General features: G+C 41.0%; 1 protein-coding gene across 2 annotated transcripts in view; it reads right to left on the bottom strand.

The window, feature by feature from the left end:
* Positions 1 to 22316, bottom strand: part of unc5ca (unc-5 netrin receptor Ca) — a 180772-nt gene that overhangs the window by 63994 nt on the left and 94462 nt on the right. For both annotated transcript variants that reach the window (XM_030104854.1, XM_030104855.1), the window contains exon 3: positions 13303 to 13446. In XM_030104854.1, coding sequence (XP_029960714.1) covers positions 13303 to 13446 — 144 coding nt within the window. The remainder of the gene's footprint in view (positions 1 to 13302; positions 13447 to 22316) is intronic.

The raw sequence follows: 22316 nt of genomic DNA, 5'->3' as shown, positions 1-22316 counted from the left end.
TGCGAAGTCTGTTATTTCTTCCCTGTGACCTGGCAAAATGACATGCAGATACGATTTAGATGACACCTTTGCTCTAATCCAGTTCCTCATGGCAGGATTCCTCCTCCCATAGTGATGAATCACTCTGAGGGAGAGATGAAGAAGTTCATCCAGTCGTATGTTTAGGGGGTGTGGGTGGGGATCCTGGACCTGGGTGGACATCACGAAGTGGGCTGATATGGTCTCCACTGGTGCTAACCACCTCTCCAAAGTGCCAAAAGTGCGACAATCCCTCCTGCACACATTAAAGCTGGCCTTTCCCAGTCACACACAAGTCCTCCCATTATGACTCTTTAAAATCACATATCAACACTACAGATTCTACTTTTATCATACATTTTACTTGGAGACTCTTAATGCAGCTGCCCATTGTTTCCCACATCATTAGCCACAATGCTCAAGCTATTTTTCATTCCAGAACTACTTGCCAGAGTTGTGGTATTCCGAGCCGGCCAAAGACAATAAATCGATTCACATGAATGGTTCACAAGCTGCGGTAAATGACAGCATTGCAAAACAGCAAGGAATGCGCTGCCATTTCTTTCACCGAGTGTTTCACAGAAAACTGGGCTGTTTTCATTTTGTTGAGAAAAAAAAATGCTCACAGTAGCAGACATTATGAAGAGTTGGCCAGACATTTAAATAAGGACGACGGACGAAAGAAAGACAAAAGAGAGCAGGGAAGCACTGAAAGATTCGAATGAAACAACAAAAATCCTTGTGTGGTCAAATGAATGGACGGGATAGAAGAACAGTTTAATTCAAGTTATTGCCACAGTGGTTATATTTCATTCTTTCTCTCTTTTTCTCAGCACTGGTCCTTTCACACAGTCCAAAGAGTGCATGTCCAATCTTCTTGTCTTGCCTCTGTCACTGAATTTTGTGAAATAAATCACAGAAAGCTATTAAAACTTTACACAGTATTTTATTTATTTATTTATTTACAAATGCCTTGGCTGCTGTAGTTTTATTCATCTCTCTGTCTTTCTCTTTTGACCGTGTCATTTTGCAGCTTGAATTCTAATCTTGATTTGCTGCCCCATGTCGTACCTCCAGTGTATCCGTGCACTGGAGGGTTAACAGATGTAGAAACAATTAGCCAGTCGTAGAAAACAGCTCATAAAGCAATCAGCAATTTGAGGAAGACGACCAGACTGGCAGGTGAATTTATTTATGTTTCTGATGGAACATATGAGAGTAACGAAGGTGAGAAAGCAAAATGAATTTCAGTCATTTCCCTTCAAAAAGATGTGTGTGACCTTAATTTTCCTCATGCTGTGAACCAATAGAGTTACTGAAACAAAAAGAAAAACTGGAGAACTTCATAACTGGTTGTTCACCTTCCATGGAAAAATGCTCTGAAATGTCATGTATATACGTTACTGATTTGTGTGTGTGTGTGTGTGTGTGTGTGTGCTCGCTCATGCGGCAGCAATATTTGCAACGAGATGACCAAAGTGTCACATATCAAATATTTAACTACTGTCAGCAAGTAAGAGTGATGAATTACACTGGCTGCATACCTGATGACACTGAACACCCTGCTGAAGATGAAGTGATGTGCATATGTGTTCACATCAGTGATATTTCAGGTCGTATTAATAATATCTGGTCTGAAACAAAGTCAAGTCAAACAGGAAAAAAAACCAAAAAAGAATTTCATCAATTATGATAACCTGTGAGGATGCAACACTTTCAGAGTCCTTGACGTGTGTTTCGTGGTTTGTGCCTCTTCACATGTGCTTTATTCACACTTCAATCAGACTCCATTCAAAAGATGTATGTCAGTTCATTAACCCCATCGCTCCAAAGAGGAGCACAGGACATCCACATGTAAACAGTACGCTACTCCAAATGATCTTGAGCTAATCTGGCGATCTCTTGCAAGTCTAACCCAGTTTGACGCAGTTCTTCCTCCACTGATTGAAATCTGGCTGCCCTGATAGGAAAAGGAAGGTACGTCTTCAAGGGCTTCATTAGCAGAGGTAATGGGGTTATGGCTGACATTGTTGATTCTCCCGGGAATCACGTCTATTTGAAAAGGTACAAAAAGAACTGCTTACCAAGAGGTCTCGGTCTGTTTTTTTTTTTTTTTTTTTTAATTTATTTATTTTTTTTGGTGTGCACCATGTTGTTAAGTTCACTTTCTAAAAGCAGGGTTCATTGCACCAAGTATAACAACCGTGAATGCACACGTGCTAAAAGTCTGTGCTAATGGTAGCAGTGAAAGCTAAAGGTAAACCAAAAATGAAAAAAAAAAAAAATCACTTTGAAGAGACAAAGAGTCACTTTATTAGTTTGGAAGGATGGCTTGCGGCAATGGAAGACAAATCTTCTGTCCTCTGCCCTTCTGTTTTAAAAACCATACACAACACTTCTATACGAGGCTGTGTGTGTGTGTGTGTGTGTGTGTGTGTGTGTGTGCGACCTTGTATCTCGTTACTCTGCCGGTTCCCAGGTGTGCTCTTAATCACCTTATCCGTCAGCTGTGGTCGTCCATTTGTGGACACACACAGACACACATTGGACGGAACATTTTTTCATGCTGAACTGGTCGACACCGAGTCTCTCTCTGGGTGTTTCATCAGGACAGCCACCTTACAGCAGTGCAAAGATATAGAAAGTGGCAGAGTGTGAGCGAAGGAGAAGTGGAACAGCAGGGGAGGAAAGGAAGGTGAGAGCTGGAATGGCAGGTGGGAGCTGAAAGATGAGCAGCAGAAAGAGAGAAGATGACAGCACAGAAAACCATCTGCTTGGTCCTCGTCTAATAAAGTTCTTTTCATGTCCACATCATTGTCTCTACCAAAGCATCAAATGGAATTTTGTGTCAACAGGGACCACCTTATCTGATCTCCATTTGTCAGAATTGTTCCTCTCAAAACCAACAATCCATCAAATCTCCCAACCATCAATCTCACTATGATAACATCTTCAACGGCTGTGTTCGAAACCGCATACTTACGTACTACTCATACTAACTTATTGAGTATGCAGTGTGTTTACACTGGCAGTATGCGATTTTGAGTATGCGAGAAGTTCCCGGATGCATACTGCATTCGCCAGAAATGTTGAGTATACATCGTGTGTTCACTACTCATACTGAAATTGCCCAAGATGCAACGCGACGGACATTTGAATAAACTTTATTCAGTTCACAATGACTGTTTCTTCATGATGTACATTTAGCAAGCTGAGTATGGTTCTAGATTTAATCTTCCCTCCATTGTTTGTGCTCGTAGGTATGTCATATTACGAGATTTTTGATTGGATTGACAATGATTAAAAATAGTAAAAACAAAAAAACAAAAAAAACCCCTTACATCTGAGAACTAGTCCATGCTGAAAGCGACCATGATGCACCGAAGACGGCGAGCCGATCTTTGTTGAAGAGCCGAAAAAACTCTCCGTCGGTAAAGCATCATAATTGGCATAATAAGTGGTCCGTTAACGGGACACCGGTCCAAACGGCGACGTTAAGCGAGATATATTGCTGAAAGATTGCCTTCTTGTTTTCAAAGTAAAAGCACAGATTTATCACTGAGGTTGTTTTGCATGAGAAAGGGAAAGGGGTGCTTTATTTTGGTGAAAATAACCGGAAGTGCGTTGCTCACTGCGGCTGGCTTGAATTTCGCCGAATTCGTCCGAACAAAATCATAAACGGCTGATATTCGGACAAATAAACGACACACTCGGGCTCTAAACCACCACTTTGTCGCCTAATTTAAAAAAAAATCTCGATGAAGTTATACATTTGACGAGTTTAGAGCTAAAGTGAAATCAGCTTTAGCAGATCGATTTCTGCTCATGGAAGAAGTGCAATGCATTGTGGGTTATTATGTAGTATGCTGTAGTGTAAACGCTTCGCATACTGTTTGATGGACTGAGTAAGCAGGATGCAGGATGGATAGTATGAGTATGTAAGGATGTAGTAGACAGTATGCGGTTTCGAACACAGCCAACGTCAAGATCCTTATTGGACTTTGAAAGTCAAGATGGAGGAACTATGTGAACAAAAAAGTACTAATTTGTAAAGAATAGAATGGAATGGAATGCTTTTACTGTCATTATTCAAGTACAAGTGGAGTATGCAGCAAAAGGAACAAGCAAGCAATGAACAAACGGTGGCTATAAATATATCCCACTGTTGACACAGACGAAACACTGAGACGCAGGATATATGACAAATATATATCCTTATTCAGAATACTGAGCTGTTATGTGCACTTGGGTAAAAGGTGCTGGAGAATCTGGTGGTGCGGACGGGTCCGTGCCTCTTTCCTGAGGCCAGCAGTGACAACGAGGTACTGATCCATCCAGGCCCAAAACACTACTTAAAACTAATGCACATATAAATAATGTATAAACAATATTTAAATCACTTACATGTGTGTTTTGTATTCTTTACTTCCTTCCTTGTTTTTTTTCAATCATTATTTCTGTCAACAACTTTACAAGACTGGAGATGTGTTAGGAAAAGCCACAATGCCCCCAGGAACAGAAGGGGGAATGGTGCCAACTAAACATTACTGATGAAAGCTTATGTAATGCATTATATGTTTTTTTGTGAAACAACAGTGTAAGCGTTTGCAGAATATGTTTCTGTATGCAAGAGATGAGTTAGAGACTCATGAGAGCTCACTGACAACCTGCCACATTTGCATCCATATGTGCGAACAAGGCGTTAGAGGTGATTATGCAGTCTGATTTCTAGTAACACACGACTGACAAAGCATTTAAGACGTCAAAAATTCACCAGTGCAGCATCCAAGGCTTCTTGAGCGAGGTTTAATATAATGCAATTTAAATGTTTAAATGCCATCATCAGATAATTTGTGTAGAGCAAAGCAAGTTATGTGAGGACACCGAGTATTGCTGAAGCTGAATGATAACTTCATAATACAGTCAATCCCTGTGGGGGATGACAGCCTGAACAGAGCATGATGGTTCATTATGGGAGTAATCACCCAAAGCTTTAGCCCTAAATCCACCACATGGCTACCCACACAGCTCACTGAGAGACACACGTACATGAGCAGATCGCGAAAGACAAAGAGAGAGTGATGGGAGCAAGAGGAGCGGTAGTCTCACTGAGCACAACACAACACACGAGGAAACGCGGACACAGGCAGAGACAACAAGAACAGAATTACAGAACAAAAGTGGAGGGATGCTCACAGTGGGGACAAATAAACACATTATCACGCATAACCACTAATGTGCTAAAAACAACTGTAGACACAAGGAGAAAATGGGGAAGTGATTGAGGGATGAGACACACTTCTCTCATGCCAGGCAATTCCAGGAACAATTTCCTGGTCCTAATTAGTAAGGGAGATGGTGAAATGAGGAGTTGGCTCTGAGTTGATTTCCATAAAGATTGAGAATGAAATTAAAGGAGATTAAAGCAAACTGCTTGGGGGATGAACAAACACATACACATTTTCACACAGAAAGCTTCTCGACTGCGGTGGACAGAAAATTTCAGCGGCTCGGAAGCAGAACGTGCAAATTTGCGAGTGGGAGAGTAAAAGAAAAAGGAAAAAGAGTGTGACATTGTGCCGCTGACACCGGGGGATCATGAATTTATGTCATGGAAGGCGCGTGCTTTCGTGCATGTGAACAAATAGGTGCCCGAGGGAAATCTGTGCACAGGAGAGGCAAGGACAGCTGTGTCAACGCACCGACCCTGCTTCCCTCCAAAACTGCACATAACACTATCCTGCTTCATAAATATTACAGAAACACTGGTAAACTCTCCAAAGTACATGCTGGAGTTACCGTGGAGTTCAGAAGTACAAACCTACAGTGAAGCCGCGTCAGCATCTCCTCGAAAACGACCCCTTGTTGCATAAACTCCTCCTCGCCTCTCTCTTCATCACTCTGGGCCACGTCTCTCACCACCTCCTTCCCCCTTGGTCTAACTTCTTCTCCTTCCGTCGCTCGACTAAAACTGTTATTATGTTTGTGGTTAGCTTGTTGCCTCAGGCACCTCTGCATAAGCACATTTTGGAGCAATTATCCAAAATGGGTGCCTCTGCCGGCGTGCCGTCCATGCCAGATCATAACGGTTTCCCCCTGATGCAGCTGCTCAAGCAATAAAGAGCAATGTGAGATGCTTGGAAAGAGACAAGGAAAGTACTCTCCTCTAGTCTCAGAGAGGATAATTTGGACTTCCAATTTACTAGACAATGGCATGTGGTGAGAAAAAATCCAGCTTTGCAGAAAAAAAAATGCGATGTGAATGACGGGGCTGTTTATATAATATGAAAATTATTTAAAGAAAGAAACAATATAAGGTATTTATGAATGAAAACAATGATTGGACTTGATATATTGTTGTAAAACTTATTTTCCTGCCTTTCGTTCCATCTTGGGTCTCTAAGATAATTCTTAAATCAAGTGAGTATTTTTTAAAATCATTCTGATGTACCGTGCACAATAACAGCCTTGAAAATCATGCAGGTGACAACAGTGTGTGGTCAAGACAAATCATGAGATGCTATAGAGTTCCATTACTTCCTTATTAATGTTATGGAGGAGGCTCTTTGGTATGGAAATATTTTTAATATTAAATTAAATTCTCCTTACTGTATCTCAAATATTTTTATTGCTTGAGCAGTCCCATTTAACCATTCATGCACATTCTTGCACATCACTGGTGATTAACAGCTGCCACATAAGATTCTAACACTACCGAGGCAAACTGAGGTCCAGTAAGTCATCCCCAGGCGCCATGGAGGGTCGAACAGCCATATTACATCTGCTTACCAGTTCACAGGACCCTCAAAAGGCTGTAGTGCTGTTTCCGACAGATGTTTCCTTCACTGATGATTGTAGAATACAATAAAATAGACTTTATTTATCTAATAGGGGCAAAATAACCTAATACTAAAAAGTCCCAGTTACAATTACGCCAGCTCACACATCACTGCAGGTCTGACTCATTACAAAGTTAAAACAATTCCTACGTGATGGACGGATGGACGGACGGATGCTCACTGATACAGCATCTTTGATGTGATAACACATGCACAAAAGAAAGCAATGCCCTGCTTGATAAAAGCAGCAACAAAATGCGCACACACAACAGACATACGTGGCAAAGGGAGAACATGATCTCCCTGCACAGACAGCTCACCCCATGGGCTTGAACAGGGGATATTTTCACTGTGAGGAAAGCGTGCCAAAGAGTGAAATCGGGAGAGAAGAAGTGAAACGCATCGTTTCAGTCTGTGGAGCAGCTTGACAGCAGTGACCTCTGTTCAGATAGTGGACAAACCGCCCTCGCCTTATACAACAGACACACGTGCTAATTGTCTGGACAAGTGTCAAGAGGTGCACAATCACAGCAGAACACAACATGCTATCCGTTTATTGTGACTACAAGAACTGTGTAGCATTTCAGATGCGCATGGGGAAAAGTGCTACTGAGAGCATCCTGTGCTTTGTTGTCGAAACAGATTGCTTTGTATTATAGGTTGTGCACGCTGGATCACTCAAATCATGCACTTGCACTGAGTTTCATATTTACAAAAAGATATTTTCCAGTGTTGTGCAGGCCGAAATAGTTATTCCAAAGTTATGCCAATGGAAAAGACTAATGTCTCAATTTTATGAAATCACTATATTTTGCACTGTGGACAAATGTGGGTATTACACGATTCAGAGTGAGACTGGAAATATTAAGCACAATAAAAATGAATAAATAGTTGCTTTTTTTTTTTTTAAGCATGACATGAACATTGACACTGACCTTGAGTATTATGACCTTTTTTTAGAGTGGTTATATTGGGAGCCATTTTCTCTAAGTGACTATAGAGAGTTTCTTTCCGCCCGGACCAGTTCTTTGACTGAACTCTCCACCCTGTCATTTCGACAGAACGCAACCTGTGATCAGCTTCAGACATCAGACAAGGTCTTTCCATCCACAGTCAGGTTTTCTGAACAAGTAAACAACTTAGTTCGCTGACAGAGCGCCGGCCCTCCGGAGCACAGCACTTCCCCTGGATGATCATTTGTGAAATGAGTCATTAGGATGAAAAAAATGTCTCCAAGGCCTGTCTGCTACTTCTAGCAGGTTCTGTAAATAACACACAGGAGGCAACAGTTCACTTTGGTTCCTCGGTTGAAACTATTTAGAGCCGCGGCTTGAAAATTAAATGTAAAGTGTTTCATTTTAATGTGTTTTTTGTAACTGTTTATGTGACTAAATATAGCTTCCGACTGACATATGGTGCAGTTTTCATCTGCTCAGTTTCAGTGACTCTAACACATTAAGTAATTTCGATACATCCCGTTCAAAAACAGCGCTTGTAAACATACAACTGCTAAATAGTGAATATTTGTTACTGTTATATTATCATTCCCACGCTCGGATGTTAAAAGTGGCTTTGAGTGAGCGATTTCTGTGTGAGTAAGTCAACACTGCGGCCTACCGCTTTTAACACACGCGACTACCCTGAAGCTCTCTGACATCTGGAGAAAAGCTCAGCGGCTCGCAGCGATGGGGAAACATGTTGACCACACACACACGCACGCACACACGCACACACACGCATGTGCACACACACACACGCTTTTCACTACGTAAACATTTATTCAGTGTTTTCGACAGTCAATCTACAGTCCTTCTTGATGATCTCATGGGGGGGGTGGAGGTTATGGGGGGGGGGTGAGTTTTCCAGTCAGAGTGTCCAGGTGAATGGAAAAGAAAATATATAGCAACCATTCAGACACTGATATCAGCCTGAAACTGAGACTGTGAGCACGCCATTTAATGTTAAAAAGGTCAAACGTCATGACGATGGTGTTGTGTGTTTCTTACCAGCTGTATTTGCTGGGTTACAAGTGTTTGTGTATAATGCTGGAAGCTATATGCAGATTAAAGCCCAACATGAAAGTCAAAGAGAGGATCCCACAACTGCCAAAGGTCCAGCACAAGAAACTGTTGTTGTTTAACTTAAATTCATCCCTGATTGAAGGGAAACCTAAATTCGTGCTGCTCAGACATTTGCATCATAACCAAAACAGACGAAATCCACTAACAGGCATTTTCCAGTTGACACAAGTAGCTGCTTGTGTTGCTGCGCCCCCTGAGTGTCTGGACTCCTGATTGCTATGCACACACATGTCTCAGTGGAAGGTGGCAGAACAAATTGCCATCATCTGAAATGCGTGTGTGTGTGTGTGTGTGTGTGTGTGTGTGTGTGTGTGTGTGTGTGTGTGTTTGTGTGTGTGTGTGTGTGTGTGCGTCTGGGTGCCTGTGTGCACACGTAGCTGTGCGGAGGTGTGTGTACGTGTGTGTGTGTGTGTGTGTGACCTTGACATATTGCTAATCCATTGAAGGAGAAAGACTTGACCTGATAGCCGTGGGGCGAAAGAGCATGAATGACAATGCATGCGCATTTGTGTGTGTATGTGTGTGTGTATTTCCCCTCACTCCGGCGTGCATGCCCGCGGTGCCGTGCATGTGCAAGCGTCTGAATGTGTGTCTGTGTCATCTGCTTTATAAACTTGGATTAAGCGGCTTGCACCACCCACAGCATAAGCTAAAGTGCCATGCTTCAAAACTCCAATAAATTGGTCAGATTTAATATCCCTCATTGTGTGTTTGACACTTTTACAGCCACAACACTGATCGCTATTATGCTTCTGCAAACTGCATATTTATTTAGTGCCTTCAAGTGGTAATTCCACAGTTATTAAAAAAGCCTGAAGATGCTGGAGAATGAACAAAAAAAAAAAAAGATAAAGGGTAAAAAAAAAAAAAGAGAGCAGAAATGACAGGATGAAACAATAAGTGCACGCTAAGTGCATTCTGAGAGAGTGTGAGGGAAATATCTAAAGAAGAGGAAACAATGGGAAAAAGAAAATGAGCGGGAAGGGGGGAAGCGGGAGAGAAACGCTGAATTGCTGTTGCATGGTGCAGTAGAAAAGACACTTTGCTCAGCAAGCCCGAGCTGCCAGGAAGCATTTTAATCACAACGGTAGATCCAAATAGGAGCCGAAAGCGGGGTAGGTCAGGAGGTTGGGTCGATTTGAAGTAAAAGGTTATCGCAAGAGGGGGCTGAGTGTAATCAGATCTGGTTAAGGAAAAAATCTCTGTTATAATGGAAAGAAAGAAAGTGAAGGATGGCAGACCAGACAAAGTCAGGAGGAAAATGCACACTGTGTGGAGAAAGGAATGGCAAAAATGAAAAAAAAAAAAAAGCTTTAGGGAGGAAAAGAAGAAACATCGAGTAAGGTAAAGAAGTGGGACAATTTATACTGCATTCTTCACCACCATCCCTCCACCTGGCTCCAAGCAGAGGGCTTACAGTTGTGGAATTTTAAAGCCGCATGACCAAATGCAGACTGATAAAAAAAAAAAAAAAACAAAACAAAAAAAAATAACCAAGAATTTGTTTTTATTTAGAGAGCGAATGGAGATTTATGTTTTTGTGCTGCCATTAAAATCGCCTGGATGTCTAGACGCTCTTAAATAGTTTAGCCAGTGTCAACAGGAACATGCATTAAATTATCTGAGCTCCTCAGCACTGTAAAGTCATTTCAGCAGCATGCTCTTACAAGGAATGGCAGCGCAACTGAAGCAGTTTTTTGCAGGCTGCGACGTACACACTAGTAGATCTGACCTGAGTTGAGAAAAAGATAAAACGAGTGTGTTGGTGATGTGGCTTTGGCTACATAAAGATGATGTTAATAGCCAAGTTACTTCAGGTAATGTTGAGATGTAGAAGCGCATATTCATGCATACTTTCAAGTGTCAACTGCTGTGTCGAGAAGCCGAGTCAACTGTGTGCTCTGTATGCACTTTCTGTGCCGTTGCTGTCTATATTCATACGTCTCCCTCTGTGAATTTCAGGAGCCTGTAAACATACACTTGCCCGCATCTCTCTCTTGCTGTGTATCAACCTCAACGTAAGCCAAAAACAGCACATTACCGGCTTCCACTGCACCCCAAGGAGGGCCCATTCCATCGGAGAATGATATTAGTGGAGCTTAGGAGGATATTTCTGACCGTGCCACTGACTGTGTGCTGACAGACAGAAAAACATCCGCACATAGCAAAACGCCGCACGCTGTTCCTCATTCATACACTTTACATACATGCTGACAGGCAAAATTAGCTGAGAACTACTCTGCTCTAATCACCAGGCTAATGGGACCGCGCACCATATTGTAAGTGGAGCTGAAAGTAACAAATGATAAATTCTCACATTATGTAATGGGGCTGCTTCTTGGAGTATTTTAGGATTATGGAGTTACAATTTACACTATGTATGAAATCTATTTTGCTGGGTTTCAAATCATATCCAACGTCTGAATATGCTCAAAACTGCAACAAAATCTTTAATTTTTGCAGCATTTCTTCTTTATTATTTTCTTAAACAGATACAATTCTTTCTTCATATGCACTTTAAGACGTTTCCTTATTGTTTGTTTTTCTTAGAAAACTAATTTAAATGGAGATGTAACGTACAGGTAAATTAATTACTTGAAAATGCAATAAAACATCTTAAAACTGAAAAGTAACCAAAGACATTAGAATACAAAACTGTTTCTGAGAATATAAACTTACATTACTATTACTTGCGACTGAATACAATTAATTCAGTTGAAGTAATTTTACAAGCTTACACATTTTAGCATGCTTTTCATCTCTGATTGTATGTTGGCTTTTATTAAAACATTCATGTATTTCTCTCTTCTGCGTAATGATTAAAGCTCAAGTGATGTTTAAATGCCACTATGCTTGTTCATTGTATGCCCATTTTTGAAAGTAACAAGTCCTTTCTTGGTATTTTACATGATAAATAGTTAAGGTGTGAGGGTGTAAACGAGGGGGGGGGAAATCAACTCCTGCAAAAGTTAAAATGTGAGCGATATTTACAGCCAAATAAAATAACCTGAAGTGAAACACAAGGGTCGACATGATGGATTTCCATCTGCAGCTCGAATAAGACCAACCTGGGAGAAGAGGACTTCCAGGGTGCGTGTCTGCTGGAGTGATACTGTCTGTTAAAGTACTACATATGTGGCTGTGTGCAGTTTATCCTGCGTGTCTGTCTGCTGAATGGACTCTGTCAAAGTCCCCTGTTGTCCTTTTGAGAGTGCACTCAAGCAGAGCCGGACTGTCAGTGTTTGCCAGGTGAGCTGCAGAGGTGGGGTCGATTTTGTTATTGGTATTTCTTTTCTGCTTGACCTTTCCATAACCTGAGCGCTCACACAAGTCCCTGTTGTCTTATATGGCTGAATTGACCAGAGCAATGACGCTTGAAAAACTGCTGTTGTGGGCTCAATTCTCAGTGAAAGGAGCTTTGATGGAACAATCCATTGGGCTATATGAGGCTTATGTTGACAGAACAAACAAGCTTTTTGAGATGATGTCTATCAAACATCTCAATTCCCTTGCTTTTCGGTTGCTGCAGAGCTGTCAAGTGACTATCAGTCACAACAGGATTCGGCTCTTTCTTTCCCCTGAACCGTTGGTGGGATATAACAATCTTGAAATGATTTCCTCATGTGATAAGTGAGCGTGCGGCGTAACACTGTCTGCTGGAGCCATATCGGGCCTGCCTGGGTTTATTCTGGCCTCTGTTCTTCTGGTGACCTTATCGACAGACTCCCAGTTGTCTTATTAAATTCTTCACTAGACCATAACAGGAACCTACTGACTCTAGTCTAAAGTTATGATGCTCAGTCTCTGCTTTTAAAAGTTCCTCACCAAGTATCACTCAGCATACATTTCTGAAGCTTCATCTAAATCATTTCTTTTAAATGAGACTGTGGTTTTTGGAGTTAACCATAACATCTTGTGATTATGATGTAGACTCAGAGCTCATTTTTTTTAAACTGCATCCATAAATCAAGACAATGGATATTTTCAGCTTTTTTTGGTCAGCAGGGCGGTTCTGAATCTCTCTGGGAGTCATAAATGTGGGGAAACTACTTCAGCCCATGCAGCATTAAAATGAGACTCGCACATGACGTGATTGAAAAAAGTTTTAGTTTCAAGTTTTTCTTTTTTTTTTTAGAGGTTGTAAACTCCCTCTCTGACATCCGATACAGCAAAACATGACATTAAAATAAGCACACTTGTGGACACCAGATGGGATCCAGGAAAGAGGAGATGATGTAACCTGTCCTCATAAACACTGCTGACATTATGAAGTCTTGACTGGCAGATTCTGGTGAAGCATGTACGTAGACAGTGTCTTCCACCTTTTTCATAAAAAGTGAGCCAGTTTACGGTCATGTACTCACATGCGATGCGGACATGCGCCTTGCGGCTTTTGGTCGTCCCGGCAGAGCTCCAGGCCACGCACTGACACCAGTAGTCTTCAGGACCGAACAGCTCCTCCACTTGTTGCCGGGTTATTTCTATACTGGCTTCTCTGACCACAAGGCCTGCAGAAGGACAGGAAAGCAGGGTTTGCATTACAAGATCAATCGGGGACATGAAATAGAACAAACTCTCAAGAAAGGCGTGTCACAAATTCCAATTTTACTGAGCCACTGATGCTGGAAAAAAAAAGAAGAGAAGTTTTTGTTGAGGCAATTTTGCTTTTTGTTAGCTTAAACAGCAAAAGTCAAAGCAATTCATAGCGTGCATCTCAGAGAGAACATATAGGCAGGGGATATTCATTCAATATCTGCTGCTGTTGACAAAGCCAGATCATTGTACTGAGCGGATTCACTCTGGGTTTAATGTAAACTCGGCGAGATTGCTCTCCTTTGCACTTTCACGGTTTATCTCTCTGAGTTCTCCATTCCTGTCTTTTCTCTGGTGTTTTGAAAATATCATGCATGTAAAGCATAGGAGAGAGGTTTAAATAGCTGCAGCAAACTGATAAAACTACACAGAGTGCAGATACAGGAGGACTGGGGAGGGAAATAAGAAACGGAGAGCAAAGGATGAACTCGGGAATGAAAATACATATAAAATAGGAGAGCTACAAGCAGATCATGGGAGCAAGAGCGGGAAGGGAGAGAAATTGAACAACTTGAGGAAACGTATGGCAAAAAGAATGATTTATTGAAGTAAAAGGGAAACGGAAAAGGGTTCAAGTAGGGATTGGTTTAAGAAAAAAGAAAGGTTAAGCTCATGGATTGGAAAGAACGGCAAGAGGGAAATGAGAGAAACGGTGCACTGGGAGAAGTAATGGAGAGCAACATGACAGAGCCACAGGGAGAGGGGCTGACAGAATAAGAGGTGGGAGAGGGCAATAAAATGTGAAGCGGGAAGGAGAAGGGAAAGCAGATAAAAATGGATTTAAGTAAAAGTATGTTGGGACTGGAGAGCAGATGAGCAAAATGCTATGAAAAAGATGTTGGCAGTTTATTTCGGGTTCAGCGGGGTTACAAAAACCCAAGAAATCATCTCCGAGGGGTTCCACAAATCTGACTTGGGCCACTTACTTACGAAGAGCCTCTGTGTGGAGAGACAGTTACAGTAAGCAGCCCTGCTCGGAGGCGGAGGGGACTGGGAGGAAGGCAGGAAGTGAAATCCCGGTGCAGAGGACTGTGGTGGACGCAGAGCCGATAATGGACGGCCAGAGAATTAAAGTAGAAGCCGTTGAGGGCAGAGACTAAGATAGGTGGCACAAGCTTTCAGGAAAGCTGGCTGCAAGATGGAGACGGGGCTTTTGAAAAAGGCAGATAACATTTGAGGTCCAGATGGAAACTGTATAAAAGTAAAGGAGGACCTCGGCTGGTCTGAAAGGAAGAGGACGGTAAAGAGCTTGTGCAAGGCATAACGAGACATAATAACCAGTGAAGAAGGGATGCGCAGAGGACAGAGTGCGAGGCAGTACAAAAACCAGTGTGAATTCTGAAGCTTAAGCAAACAAGCCAACGAGGGACAGTGATACGGTTTCACAGCTTAAAATGGAGGGGCAAAAGATCACAGCGAGAGAGGCCGAGGCTAAAAAAGCCGGCTAAAGAGCCAATTATAACCAGCAAAACAGAACTAGAGCTGAGACTAGTAGGGAGACAATTGCAATGAGAGAGAAAAGAGAAAGGAAAATCAGAGGAATGAGAAATAGGACAAGTAGGGCAAATAGGAAAAGGAAGAGGCAGAGACCAGTGAGTGCGCCGCTGCCAAAGTAATGAGGGAAAGTAAGGCAATTAAAGTGAATGGTTCAAATGAGCCAGACAGCTAGTTATGGCAAATGGACTCAGACAAATTCAAAGAAAGCATATGGGATGTTGCATGATTGGGACGATGGGAATCGAGCAACCTGGTGAGAGCAAGCCAGTGTGTTCCTGCTGAAGGCCAATAAGAGAAAAAGCAGACACACTCAAAGCTTCTGCATCATGTGCGGCTCATTAAAGGGAAGAATAGAAACCATTAGCTCTGAAATATTATTAAACCACTGAAGAGGCTGAAGTAGCAGCCATTGGCCTCATTGTAAACTTTGCACTGGTTTCAAGAGATAAGCATGCAGCAAAATAAGAGTTTATAGAAAATTATGGAACACCAAGATATGAATACACACTTGTGTCATCATTAATGAATTACTACAAACCAGGAAACAAAAATTGGAAAGTACAAAAGAGAAAAAAGGAGCCCAAACTATAGCAGCCCTGGAGAACTGGAAGTATTGTTTCGGTTCATTCTGCTCACCGTCCAGAGAAATAGAGAGATACTGCTGCAGCTTCAAGACGGATGAAAGTAAGTATGAGCTACTTTGAGTTTTACATTTTACAGCTATTTAAGCTTTTAGATTGGTTGGTTGTGCAGCGTAGATAACCAATAAAAATACTACACATTGATGTTTGAACAGATGTAATATTACAGTGTGTTATAAACAAACAAAAAAAACCTAAAACAAAGAATCAAAAACACCAAACAAGAACCAAACAGCGACAGAAAGAAGCAACAGTGATTTTAATAACACGTAATGTCGCTGCCGCATGAAAAAGCGAGGGGTTTATTGATGAATTAGGATGCACTCAAATAATCAGTGCACGGTCAACTTCAAAGTCAGCACAATGGTTAATCCAAAAATTGACATTTATACAGAACAGAAGGGATACTGATTCTTGCAATTAGTTGATTTTATAAGGTGCACTTGTCTCTTGGGGGCAGTACAGAGACATTTCTCCTCTATCCTCTTCGAATGGAAGAGTGTATCTAACAGCTGATTCAGTGTGAAGTTTGCGGTTTTATATGTGAAGTTTGCATGTTCTCCTGATGTATGGGTATTCTGGTAAAGTCTCATCATCTAGAAACAAATAGGAGTTGGTCTTTAAATTGATTCTGAATGTGAATGTAAATTTGCGATTGTTTGTCTCTCTGTTCACTTCGTGATGGACCAATCACGTCAGGCCCAATCCTACTGTCGACAGTTGTAAGCTCGGATCAACTTCAAACTTTTTGGACCTTAAGTCGGACCAGGAGGTACTGAAGATGGGTGGATGTATGAGATTCAGCTGTGTCATTTATGTATTTTCAGGGCATCTAGAAGCTGATGAAAATTACTGCATAAAAAAAATAAGTGACAACCTCAACATCACAAAAAAGCATGAAATTGTAAATTTGCACAATTCACGAGAAAGCAATCAATCGCTTTTATTTTGATTTACTGTCAATTAAGGAAAGCTTTTATCTGCAAAAGCACATCAAATATAGATATTTATTTGTCTGGAGCTGTGTCACGGAAACGTCAACACCTCTTTCCACTGTTTGCAGCGTTCACGAAGCGAGTGTTGCTGGTCAAACGTGACTGAATTACCTGAGGCTTTAAAAAAAAAACGCTCGGACCTTCAGTGTCTCACGTTGTTTAGATGCAGTGCTCAAAACATCCACATCAATCTGTTATGAGGAGACAAGCGGAGAATTTTGGGTCTCTGTAGCATGACAGAACATCACATCAACAAAACCACGGCTGTCAGCCGAGGGAGGTGAGGGGAAAGAAGAGGATGAAAAATGGAAGAAGAGTATCAAGACAAGTGGATGCTGTCACAAACATTTCTATCAATCACAAGAGCGCGCACGAACCCCCAAAATATATCTCAGAGCTGTAAAGTGCCGATTCTTATAACAAACTTCACTCTTCACCTGGGAGTGAAAATACAAAAGCGGGGGGACTTGCTTTGTCAGAGCAGGACTGTTTTATTTGAGAAACAGAGAGTAAAGATAAGCAGACGTTGTTTCTCTCTCTCTCGCTCGCTCTTGGATTTATACTGTACCGCATATTCACAAAACTATTGTGCTCCTTTAAATGTGACAGTTCTAACATGGCTAAGACAACCTAAATTGTTTTGTTTTGCTATAAATTTTTAGATGAAAACAAACTTCAAGACTAAAACTAAAACTAACAGTCACCAGTGACTTATACTTTCAATATATCTAAGATGCTTTGCATCATTTCAGAACTGTTATTTGAGTTTAAGAAGATCTATTGTGATACCCTCTGTGAATCTATACCAAATATATAAAAAGAGATCATATCCATCAGAGCTGAAATAAAACCAGTGTGTTATCAGATGCCTGCAGGCAGCCATGTTTATGTAATTATACCATTACTCTCCACATGTTATCAATTATCAAACCCCGCAGTGAAATGTTTTTCATATCAGCGATAAGGGAAGCCGGAAAGCGCATGGTTTACACAGTTATTACACAAAAACAGACAAAGGGGGAGTGAAATACTTAATCTGCTCAATGTCAACACAATTAATAGGATTTTTTATAGTTAACTGGATTAATTAGGAACATTAACAAATGTATCTGTGTTCTGTTACGACATCAGAATGATTTTATCGACATATTTCCATAATTCAGGATATAATTATGTAATGACGCTGAACAAATGGTTAAGCTTTAACTGTCATACATGTCAGTCGTAACTTTAGTGTAGTAACATACTTTTTTTTCTCTCATTTTACAATTTCCTGTCCTGTTAAACCCACATTCTACTGTTACCCAGTGTCCCATTCTGCTTTGATAAACTGACATAGATTGAAACAAAAAGACAGAAAATAAATATATAAAGATGAAAGACTGTAATGGCTCCGACAAACAAAGTCTCACTTTCTTTGAATCAAAAGAAGAAGAGTTCTACTAAAAGAAAAGCTGAAGCTGAAAACTGGGACTGTGCATTTTGAAGCTAAATGGTTTAGAAAACCAAAGAGATCAGGGCAGTGGGGAAAAAGCACTCAGAGGCTTTGTGGTGTTTAAACGTGATCGGTGACAGGTCAAACAGACAGATCTTCGGGGAGAGGAAACACAGGATACAAGAAAAGTCAACAATGTCTATAATTATTTCATCAGCGCACACTGAAGGGAAAATCTGACAAAAGACAAGAGGCGAGGTCAGAATAGACGACACCAAAAAATATCCACAAAAAGCATCAAAAGGTCTGCAACACGTATCGACTATGAAGTCCATAATGCTTCTGAAATACAAGACTACTGCAGTCCATTTCTGATCTCAATCTGAAAGCAAAGCATCACAAGATGCGGTTTAATCGCTGCTTTTGCAAACATCTGCAGCTCAGGGGTGTTGTTCAGCGAGCGACCTGGCAGCATGACCTCCCTTTGAATACACAACAAGTGAATACACAAGTTCCCCGAGGGATTGATTCTGATATCCAGACCTTTTTCAACAACTGCTGCAAACTCGCCACAGCGCCCTTTTGCTCAGTGTCGAGTATTATAGGATAACTTGCAAAGGAAATTTATGGGAGATGGAGATTTAGTTTAGATGGCAAAAAACAAATCATAATGAACATATTTCAAATAAAAAGGTCCTAAAAAAATCTCAAGCCGTACTTTTAAAAGTCCAAGTAAGGATAGAATACATTAACAATAACCCTAGATGTCATGTCTACAATCTAACTGTACATGTATCTCTTGATTAAAAAGAAAAAAAAAGATTAATAGAGTATTTTCACAACAAATCACCTGTACTTGAGGGGTGTTTACTCACTCTTCATACAACACAATATCATATCCAGCTACAGTGGTAAAATTAATTCAGTCTGACACCTTCCTCATGGCCTTTTTTAGGATTAACATAGCTCAAATTATTTTTGGATTATAATTCTGATATTTCCTGTAATTTGAATACCTAAAGTTGAACACCTGCTTAAAAAGTCAACCTAATGTATTGATATTTCAGAACAGGGGTCTGAAAATGGAAAGATAATTGTGTCGCTTCAATGTTACAGCCTTCATGGCTGCTGGCTCAGCAGTGTTTTTTTTTTTTCTTTCTTTCTTCCTTTTTTGGTTCTTGTGTTAATTTCCATAAACAAATTAGACCTATTTAATGAGATTCAGCTAATCTTAGCCAAATGAAAGTTACAGCCACAGTCTGTGTCCATGAACATCGCCTCCAACTGCATCGTATTTTGAGACTTTGCAGATTGGTTCGATTTTTTCAGATATCAACACTAAACTGACACATACTGACATATCTGTAGCTCGTATTTACCCAGATAACTAGCAAACCACTATGCAGAATAAATTCCTGTATGCAAAAATAATATTGGAGAAATGCAGCTTTAATTGCTGCCATAAATATGAGAAACCAACATCACTCATCTCAGCATCGGACTCAGGCTTGAGTTGTGCTTTCAGAAAAAGCATTTTTCAGCTGGTGCACAAGATCTGAAGACATGATACATTACAATCAATCTGAATGCATCTCCAATACATGACTGGATTAATATTAAGAGAAAAGACTCGAAAAGACGAAGACAGAAAGGCAAAATAGAACTGAAAAAGCGGGAGAAAAATCAGATGTAAGTTATTGTCAGGATGAGAGAGGAGGAGCCGACTGAGCTTCACAGTAATGGAGGACATCGGCTGAACGCAGCCACCGGCCTGCCGTCAAATCATGTAGAGCGTGTGTGTGTGGAAGCATACGTGTGTGAGTGCGTGGAGTCTCTTAAAGGCTTCCACTCCAACGGCAACTGATCATCGCACTCTTGGTGTGTGTCTGCATTTGCACATAGACGTGTGGATGTAGCCGAGCGAGCGCATTAGAGTTTTTTCAGCAGCTCTGCAGAGGCAATGAACCAGGACTTTCCAGGACACGAGAGAAAGTCTACAGGGAAACAGCTACCAAACAATTTCAGGCACACACTCTCTCTCTCTCTCTCTCTTACACACACAAACACACACACACACAAAGGCATAAGCATTAAAATAAGCAGACTAACCGCCACAGCTCTGAATTTTCAGACACTAAGGCTATTTCCTTGGGCTATAGAGAATACTATATTACCTTTCACACAGACTAAACAGAAACATGTGAACTTGGATCACCCAAGAAAATGTTGTACATATACAGTCCTGTACAGACAAATATATTGTTTTTCACTATTTTAAGGCTCAACTGAATAGGATTTTTTGAAATATCTGGCATGTAAAAAGTGTTGTGTGAGCTCGGAAAAGAAAGTACTAATGAAATGAGCGCGGAGAAGGATGGGAGTGAAGCCAGAAAGAGGGTGAAGAAGTAAGAGGAGAGCAGAAACATTAGGAGGAAGTGAAGGAGGGAGAGACAAAGACGAGAAGAAATCAATACCAGTGAGATGGCAGCAAAGGAGGGAAAGAGGTCACAAATCACCCAAGCCAATACTGTGTGTGCCAATAATGTGTGTGTGTGTGTGTGTGTGTGTGTGTGTGTGTGTGTGTGTGTGTGTGTGTGTGTGTACCTCAGTGTGTGTGTGTGGATGTAGAGTCACAGGTCATTGCTGGCAGACTAATAACCATTCACACTTTGGCTAATGGAGACAAAGTAAGTAACCTAGTACACAATATGTCATTAGCACACTTCAGGGCTAATGGAGATATACGGAGGTCTCATGTGCGTCGCTTAAGCAAACGGTGGAGAAATGTCCTTCACATAAAGATATGCAATCTCAACAAATTACCCCGGTTCTCACCTTACATCACATTAATTCAGATGGAGATATAGAAGGCAATTTTTGGCAAACTGTATTGAAGTGCCTGTTAAAGTGCCGAGCTGCCGGACTCTTTAAGAAAGAGTATTGCTTTAATGTTTTCTTTGCTGTAACACTTGTTTAATGCGGCATGGAAAACACTGTAGTGGGTCGAGTTACTCTGTTTTTCAGGGATACGCTGAGCAGCAGGGGAGCAGTTGGAGGCTGACCTCAGAGACCCGAGGCCACCCTGCTGACCCTTTCCCATTTTCTCAGCCCACATCCTTGCCGGTGACCTTCACCTGGCGTGCCTGACCCCGGGTTGAGGCTTAATGTCCTGCTCCAAACATTTAAAGTAATTTATTGAGCTGTCATGAAGCTCATATACTTTTCATCTATGCAGAAATCATGATATCAGCAATATTTAAATTGGGTTTTTTTCATTACGTAACTGTTCATCCATCTTTTATTCTTGCTTTATTCAAACTGTGGCTCCAGTCTTGGTATTGAACCAGGGTTATTCTGACTGAGTTAAAAGAGCAAACCACTACTCCGCTGTACAGCCTGAAGTAATTGTGCTTAGTTGTAATAAATGCCCTTTCATGTCACATATCCAGTCTGGGTCACTCCGTCCTTGTTGCCTCCATTTCTTCCCAGTGCTGTTTTACATCCGCAAATAAACAAGCATTACTCCCTGGATGAGAGAACACTTCAGAGCACGAGCATTTCTCATGTCAGTGCAATCTGACAGGACTCTTTATAAGACGTACCAAACAGGACCTTGGCGGCTTGTTTCTCAGTAATTACCTGAGAGTACAATCTTTTGAAAACAAAGGCACATCTCTCCTCACACACATCATGTGTTTATATTCATTTAAATGGACCTAAATGAAGACGTGACAGCACAGCATCATATAGACTTTGGATAAGAGAAGATAAACGGATGAAAAGGAACAGGTTTCTATCATCCCTCCTTTGTAGGGACTCGGAAACATAATCAGATAGGAGACGGGAAATGAAATGGAGCCACTGTTATAAGCTATATCTGTGCATTTCCTGTTTGTTGAAATGTCATAAAATATTTTATTGTACCTTCTGGCTTAAGAGCATCTTCAATAGCACCACAATGTCCTATGACTGTATTTGATGGTATCTGCTTTATGATTTCATTGTGAGAAGTTTTCCCTCAATGATGATATACTGTAAAGTTTTATATGAAAATCAAGGACACAAACAAGTTTATAAGAAAACAAGCTTTTTTTGTGAACGCTTCTTCTTTCCTCCACTTTTTCCTTCTCTTTCTACCAAAAATGTGCATCTTTTATGTCAGCTGTGTATTAAAAGTACATCTTAAACTATGGTTACTTCTAATTTGGGATGATTAA

The sequence above is a fragment of the Salarias fasciatus genome, chromosome 12 (assembly GCF_902148845.1).
Source record: "Salarias fasciatus chromosome 12, fSalaFa1.1, whole genome shotgun sequence".
NCBI lineage: Eukaryota > Metazoa > Chordata > Actinopteri > Blenniiformes > Blenniidae > Salarias > Salarias fasciatus.
The sequence above is the reverse complement of the archived record's forward strand: the minus strand, read 5'-3'. Positions and strand labels throughout refer to the sequence as shown.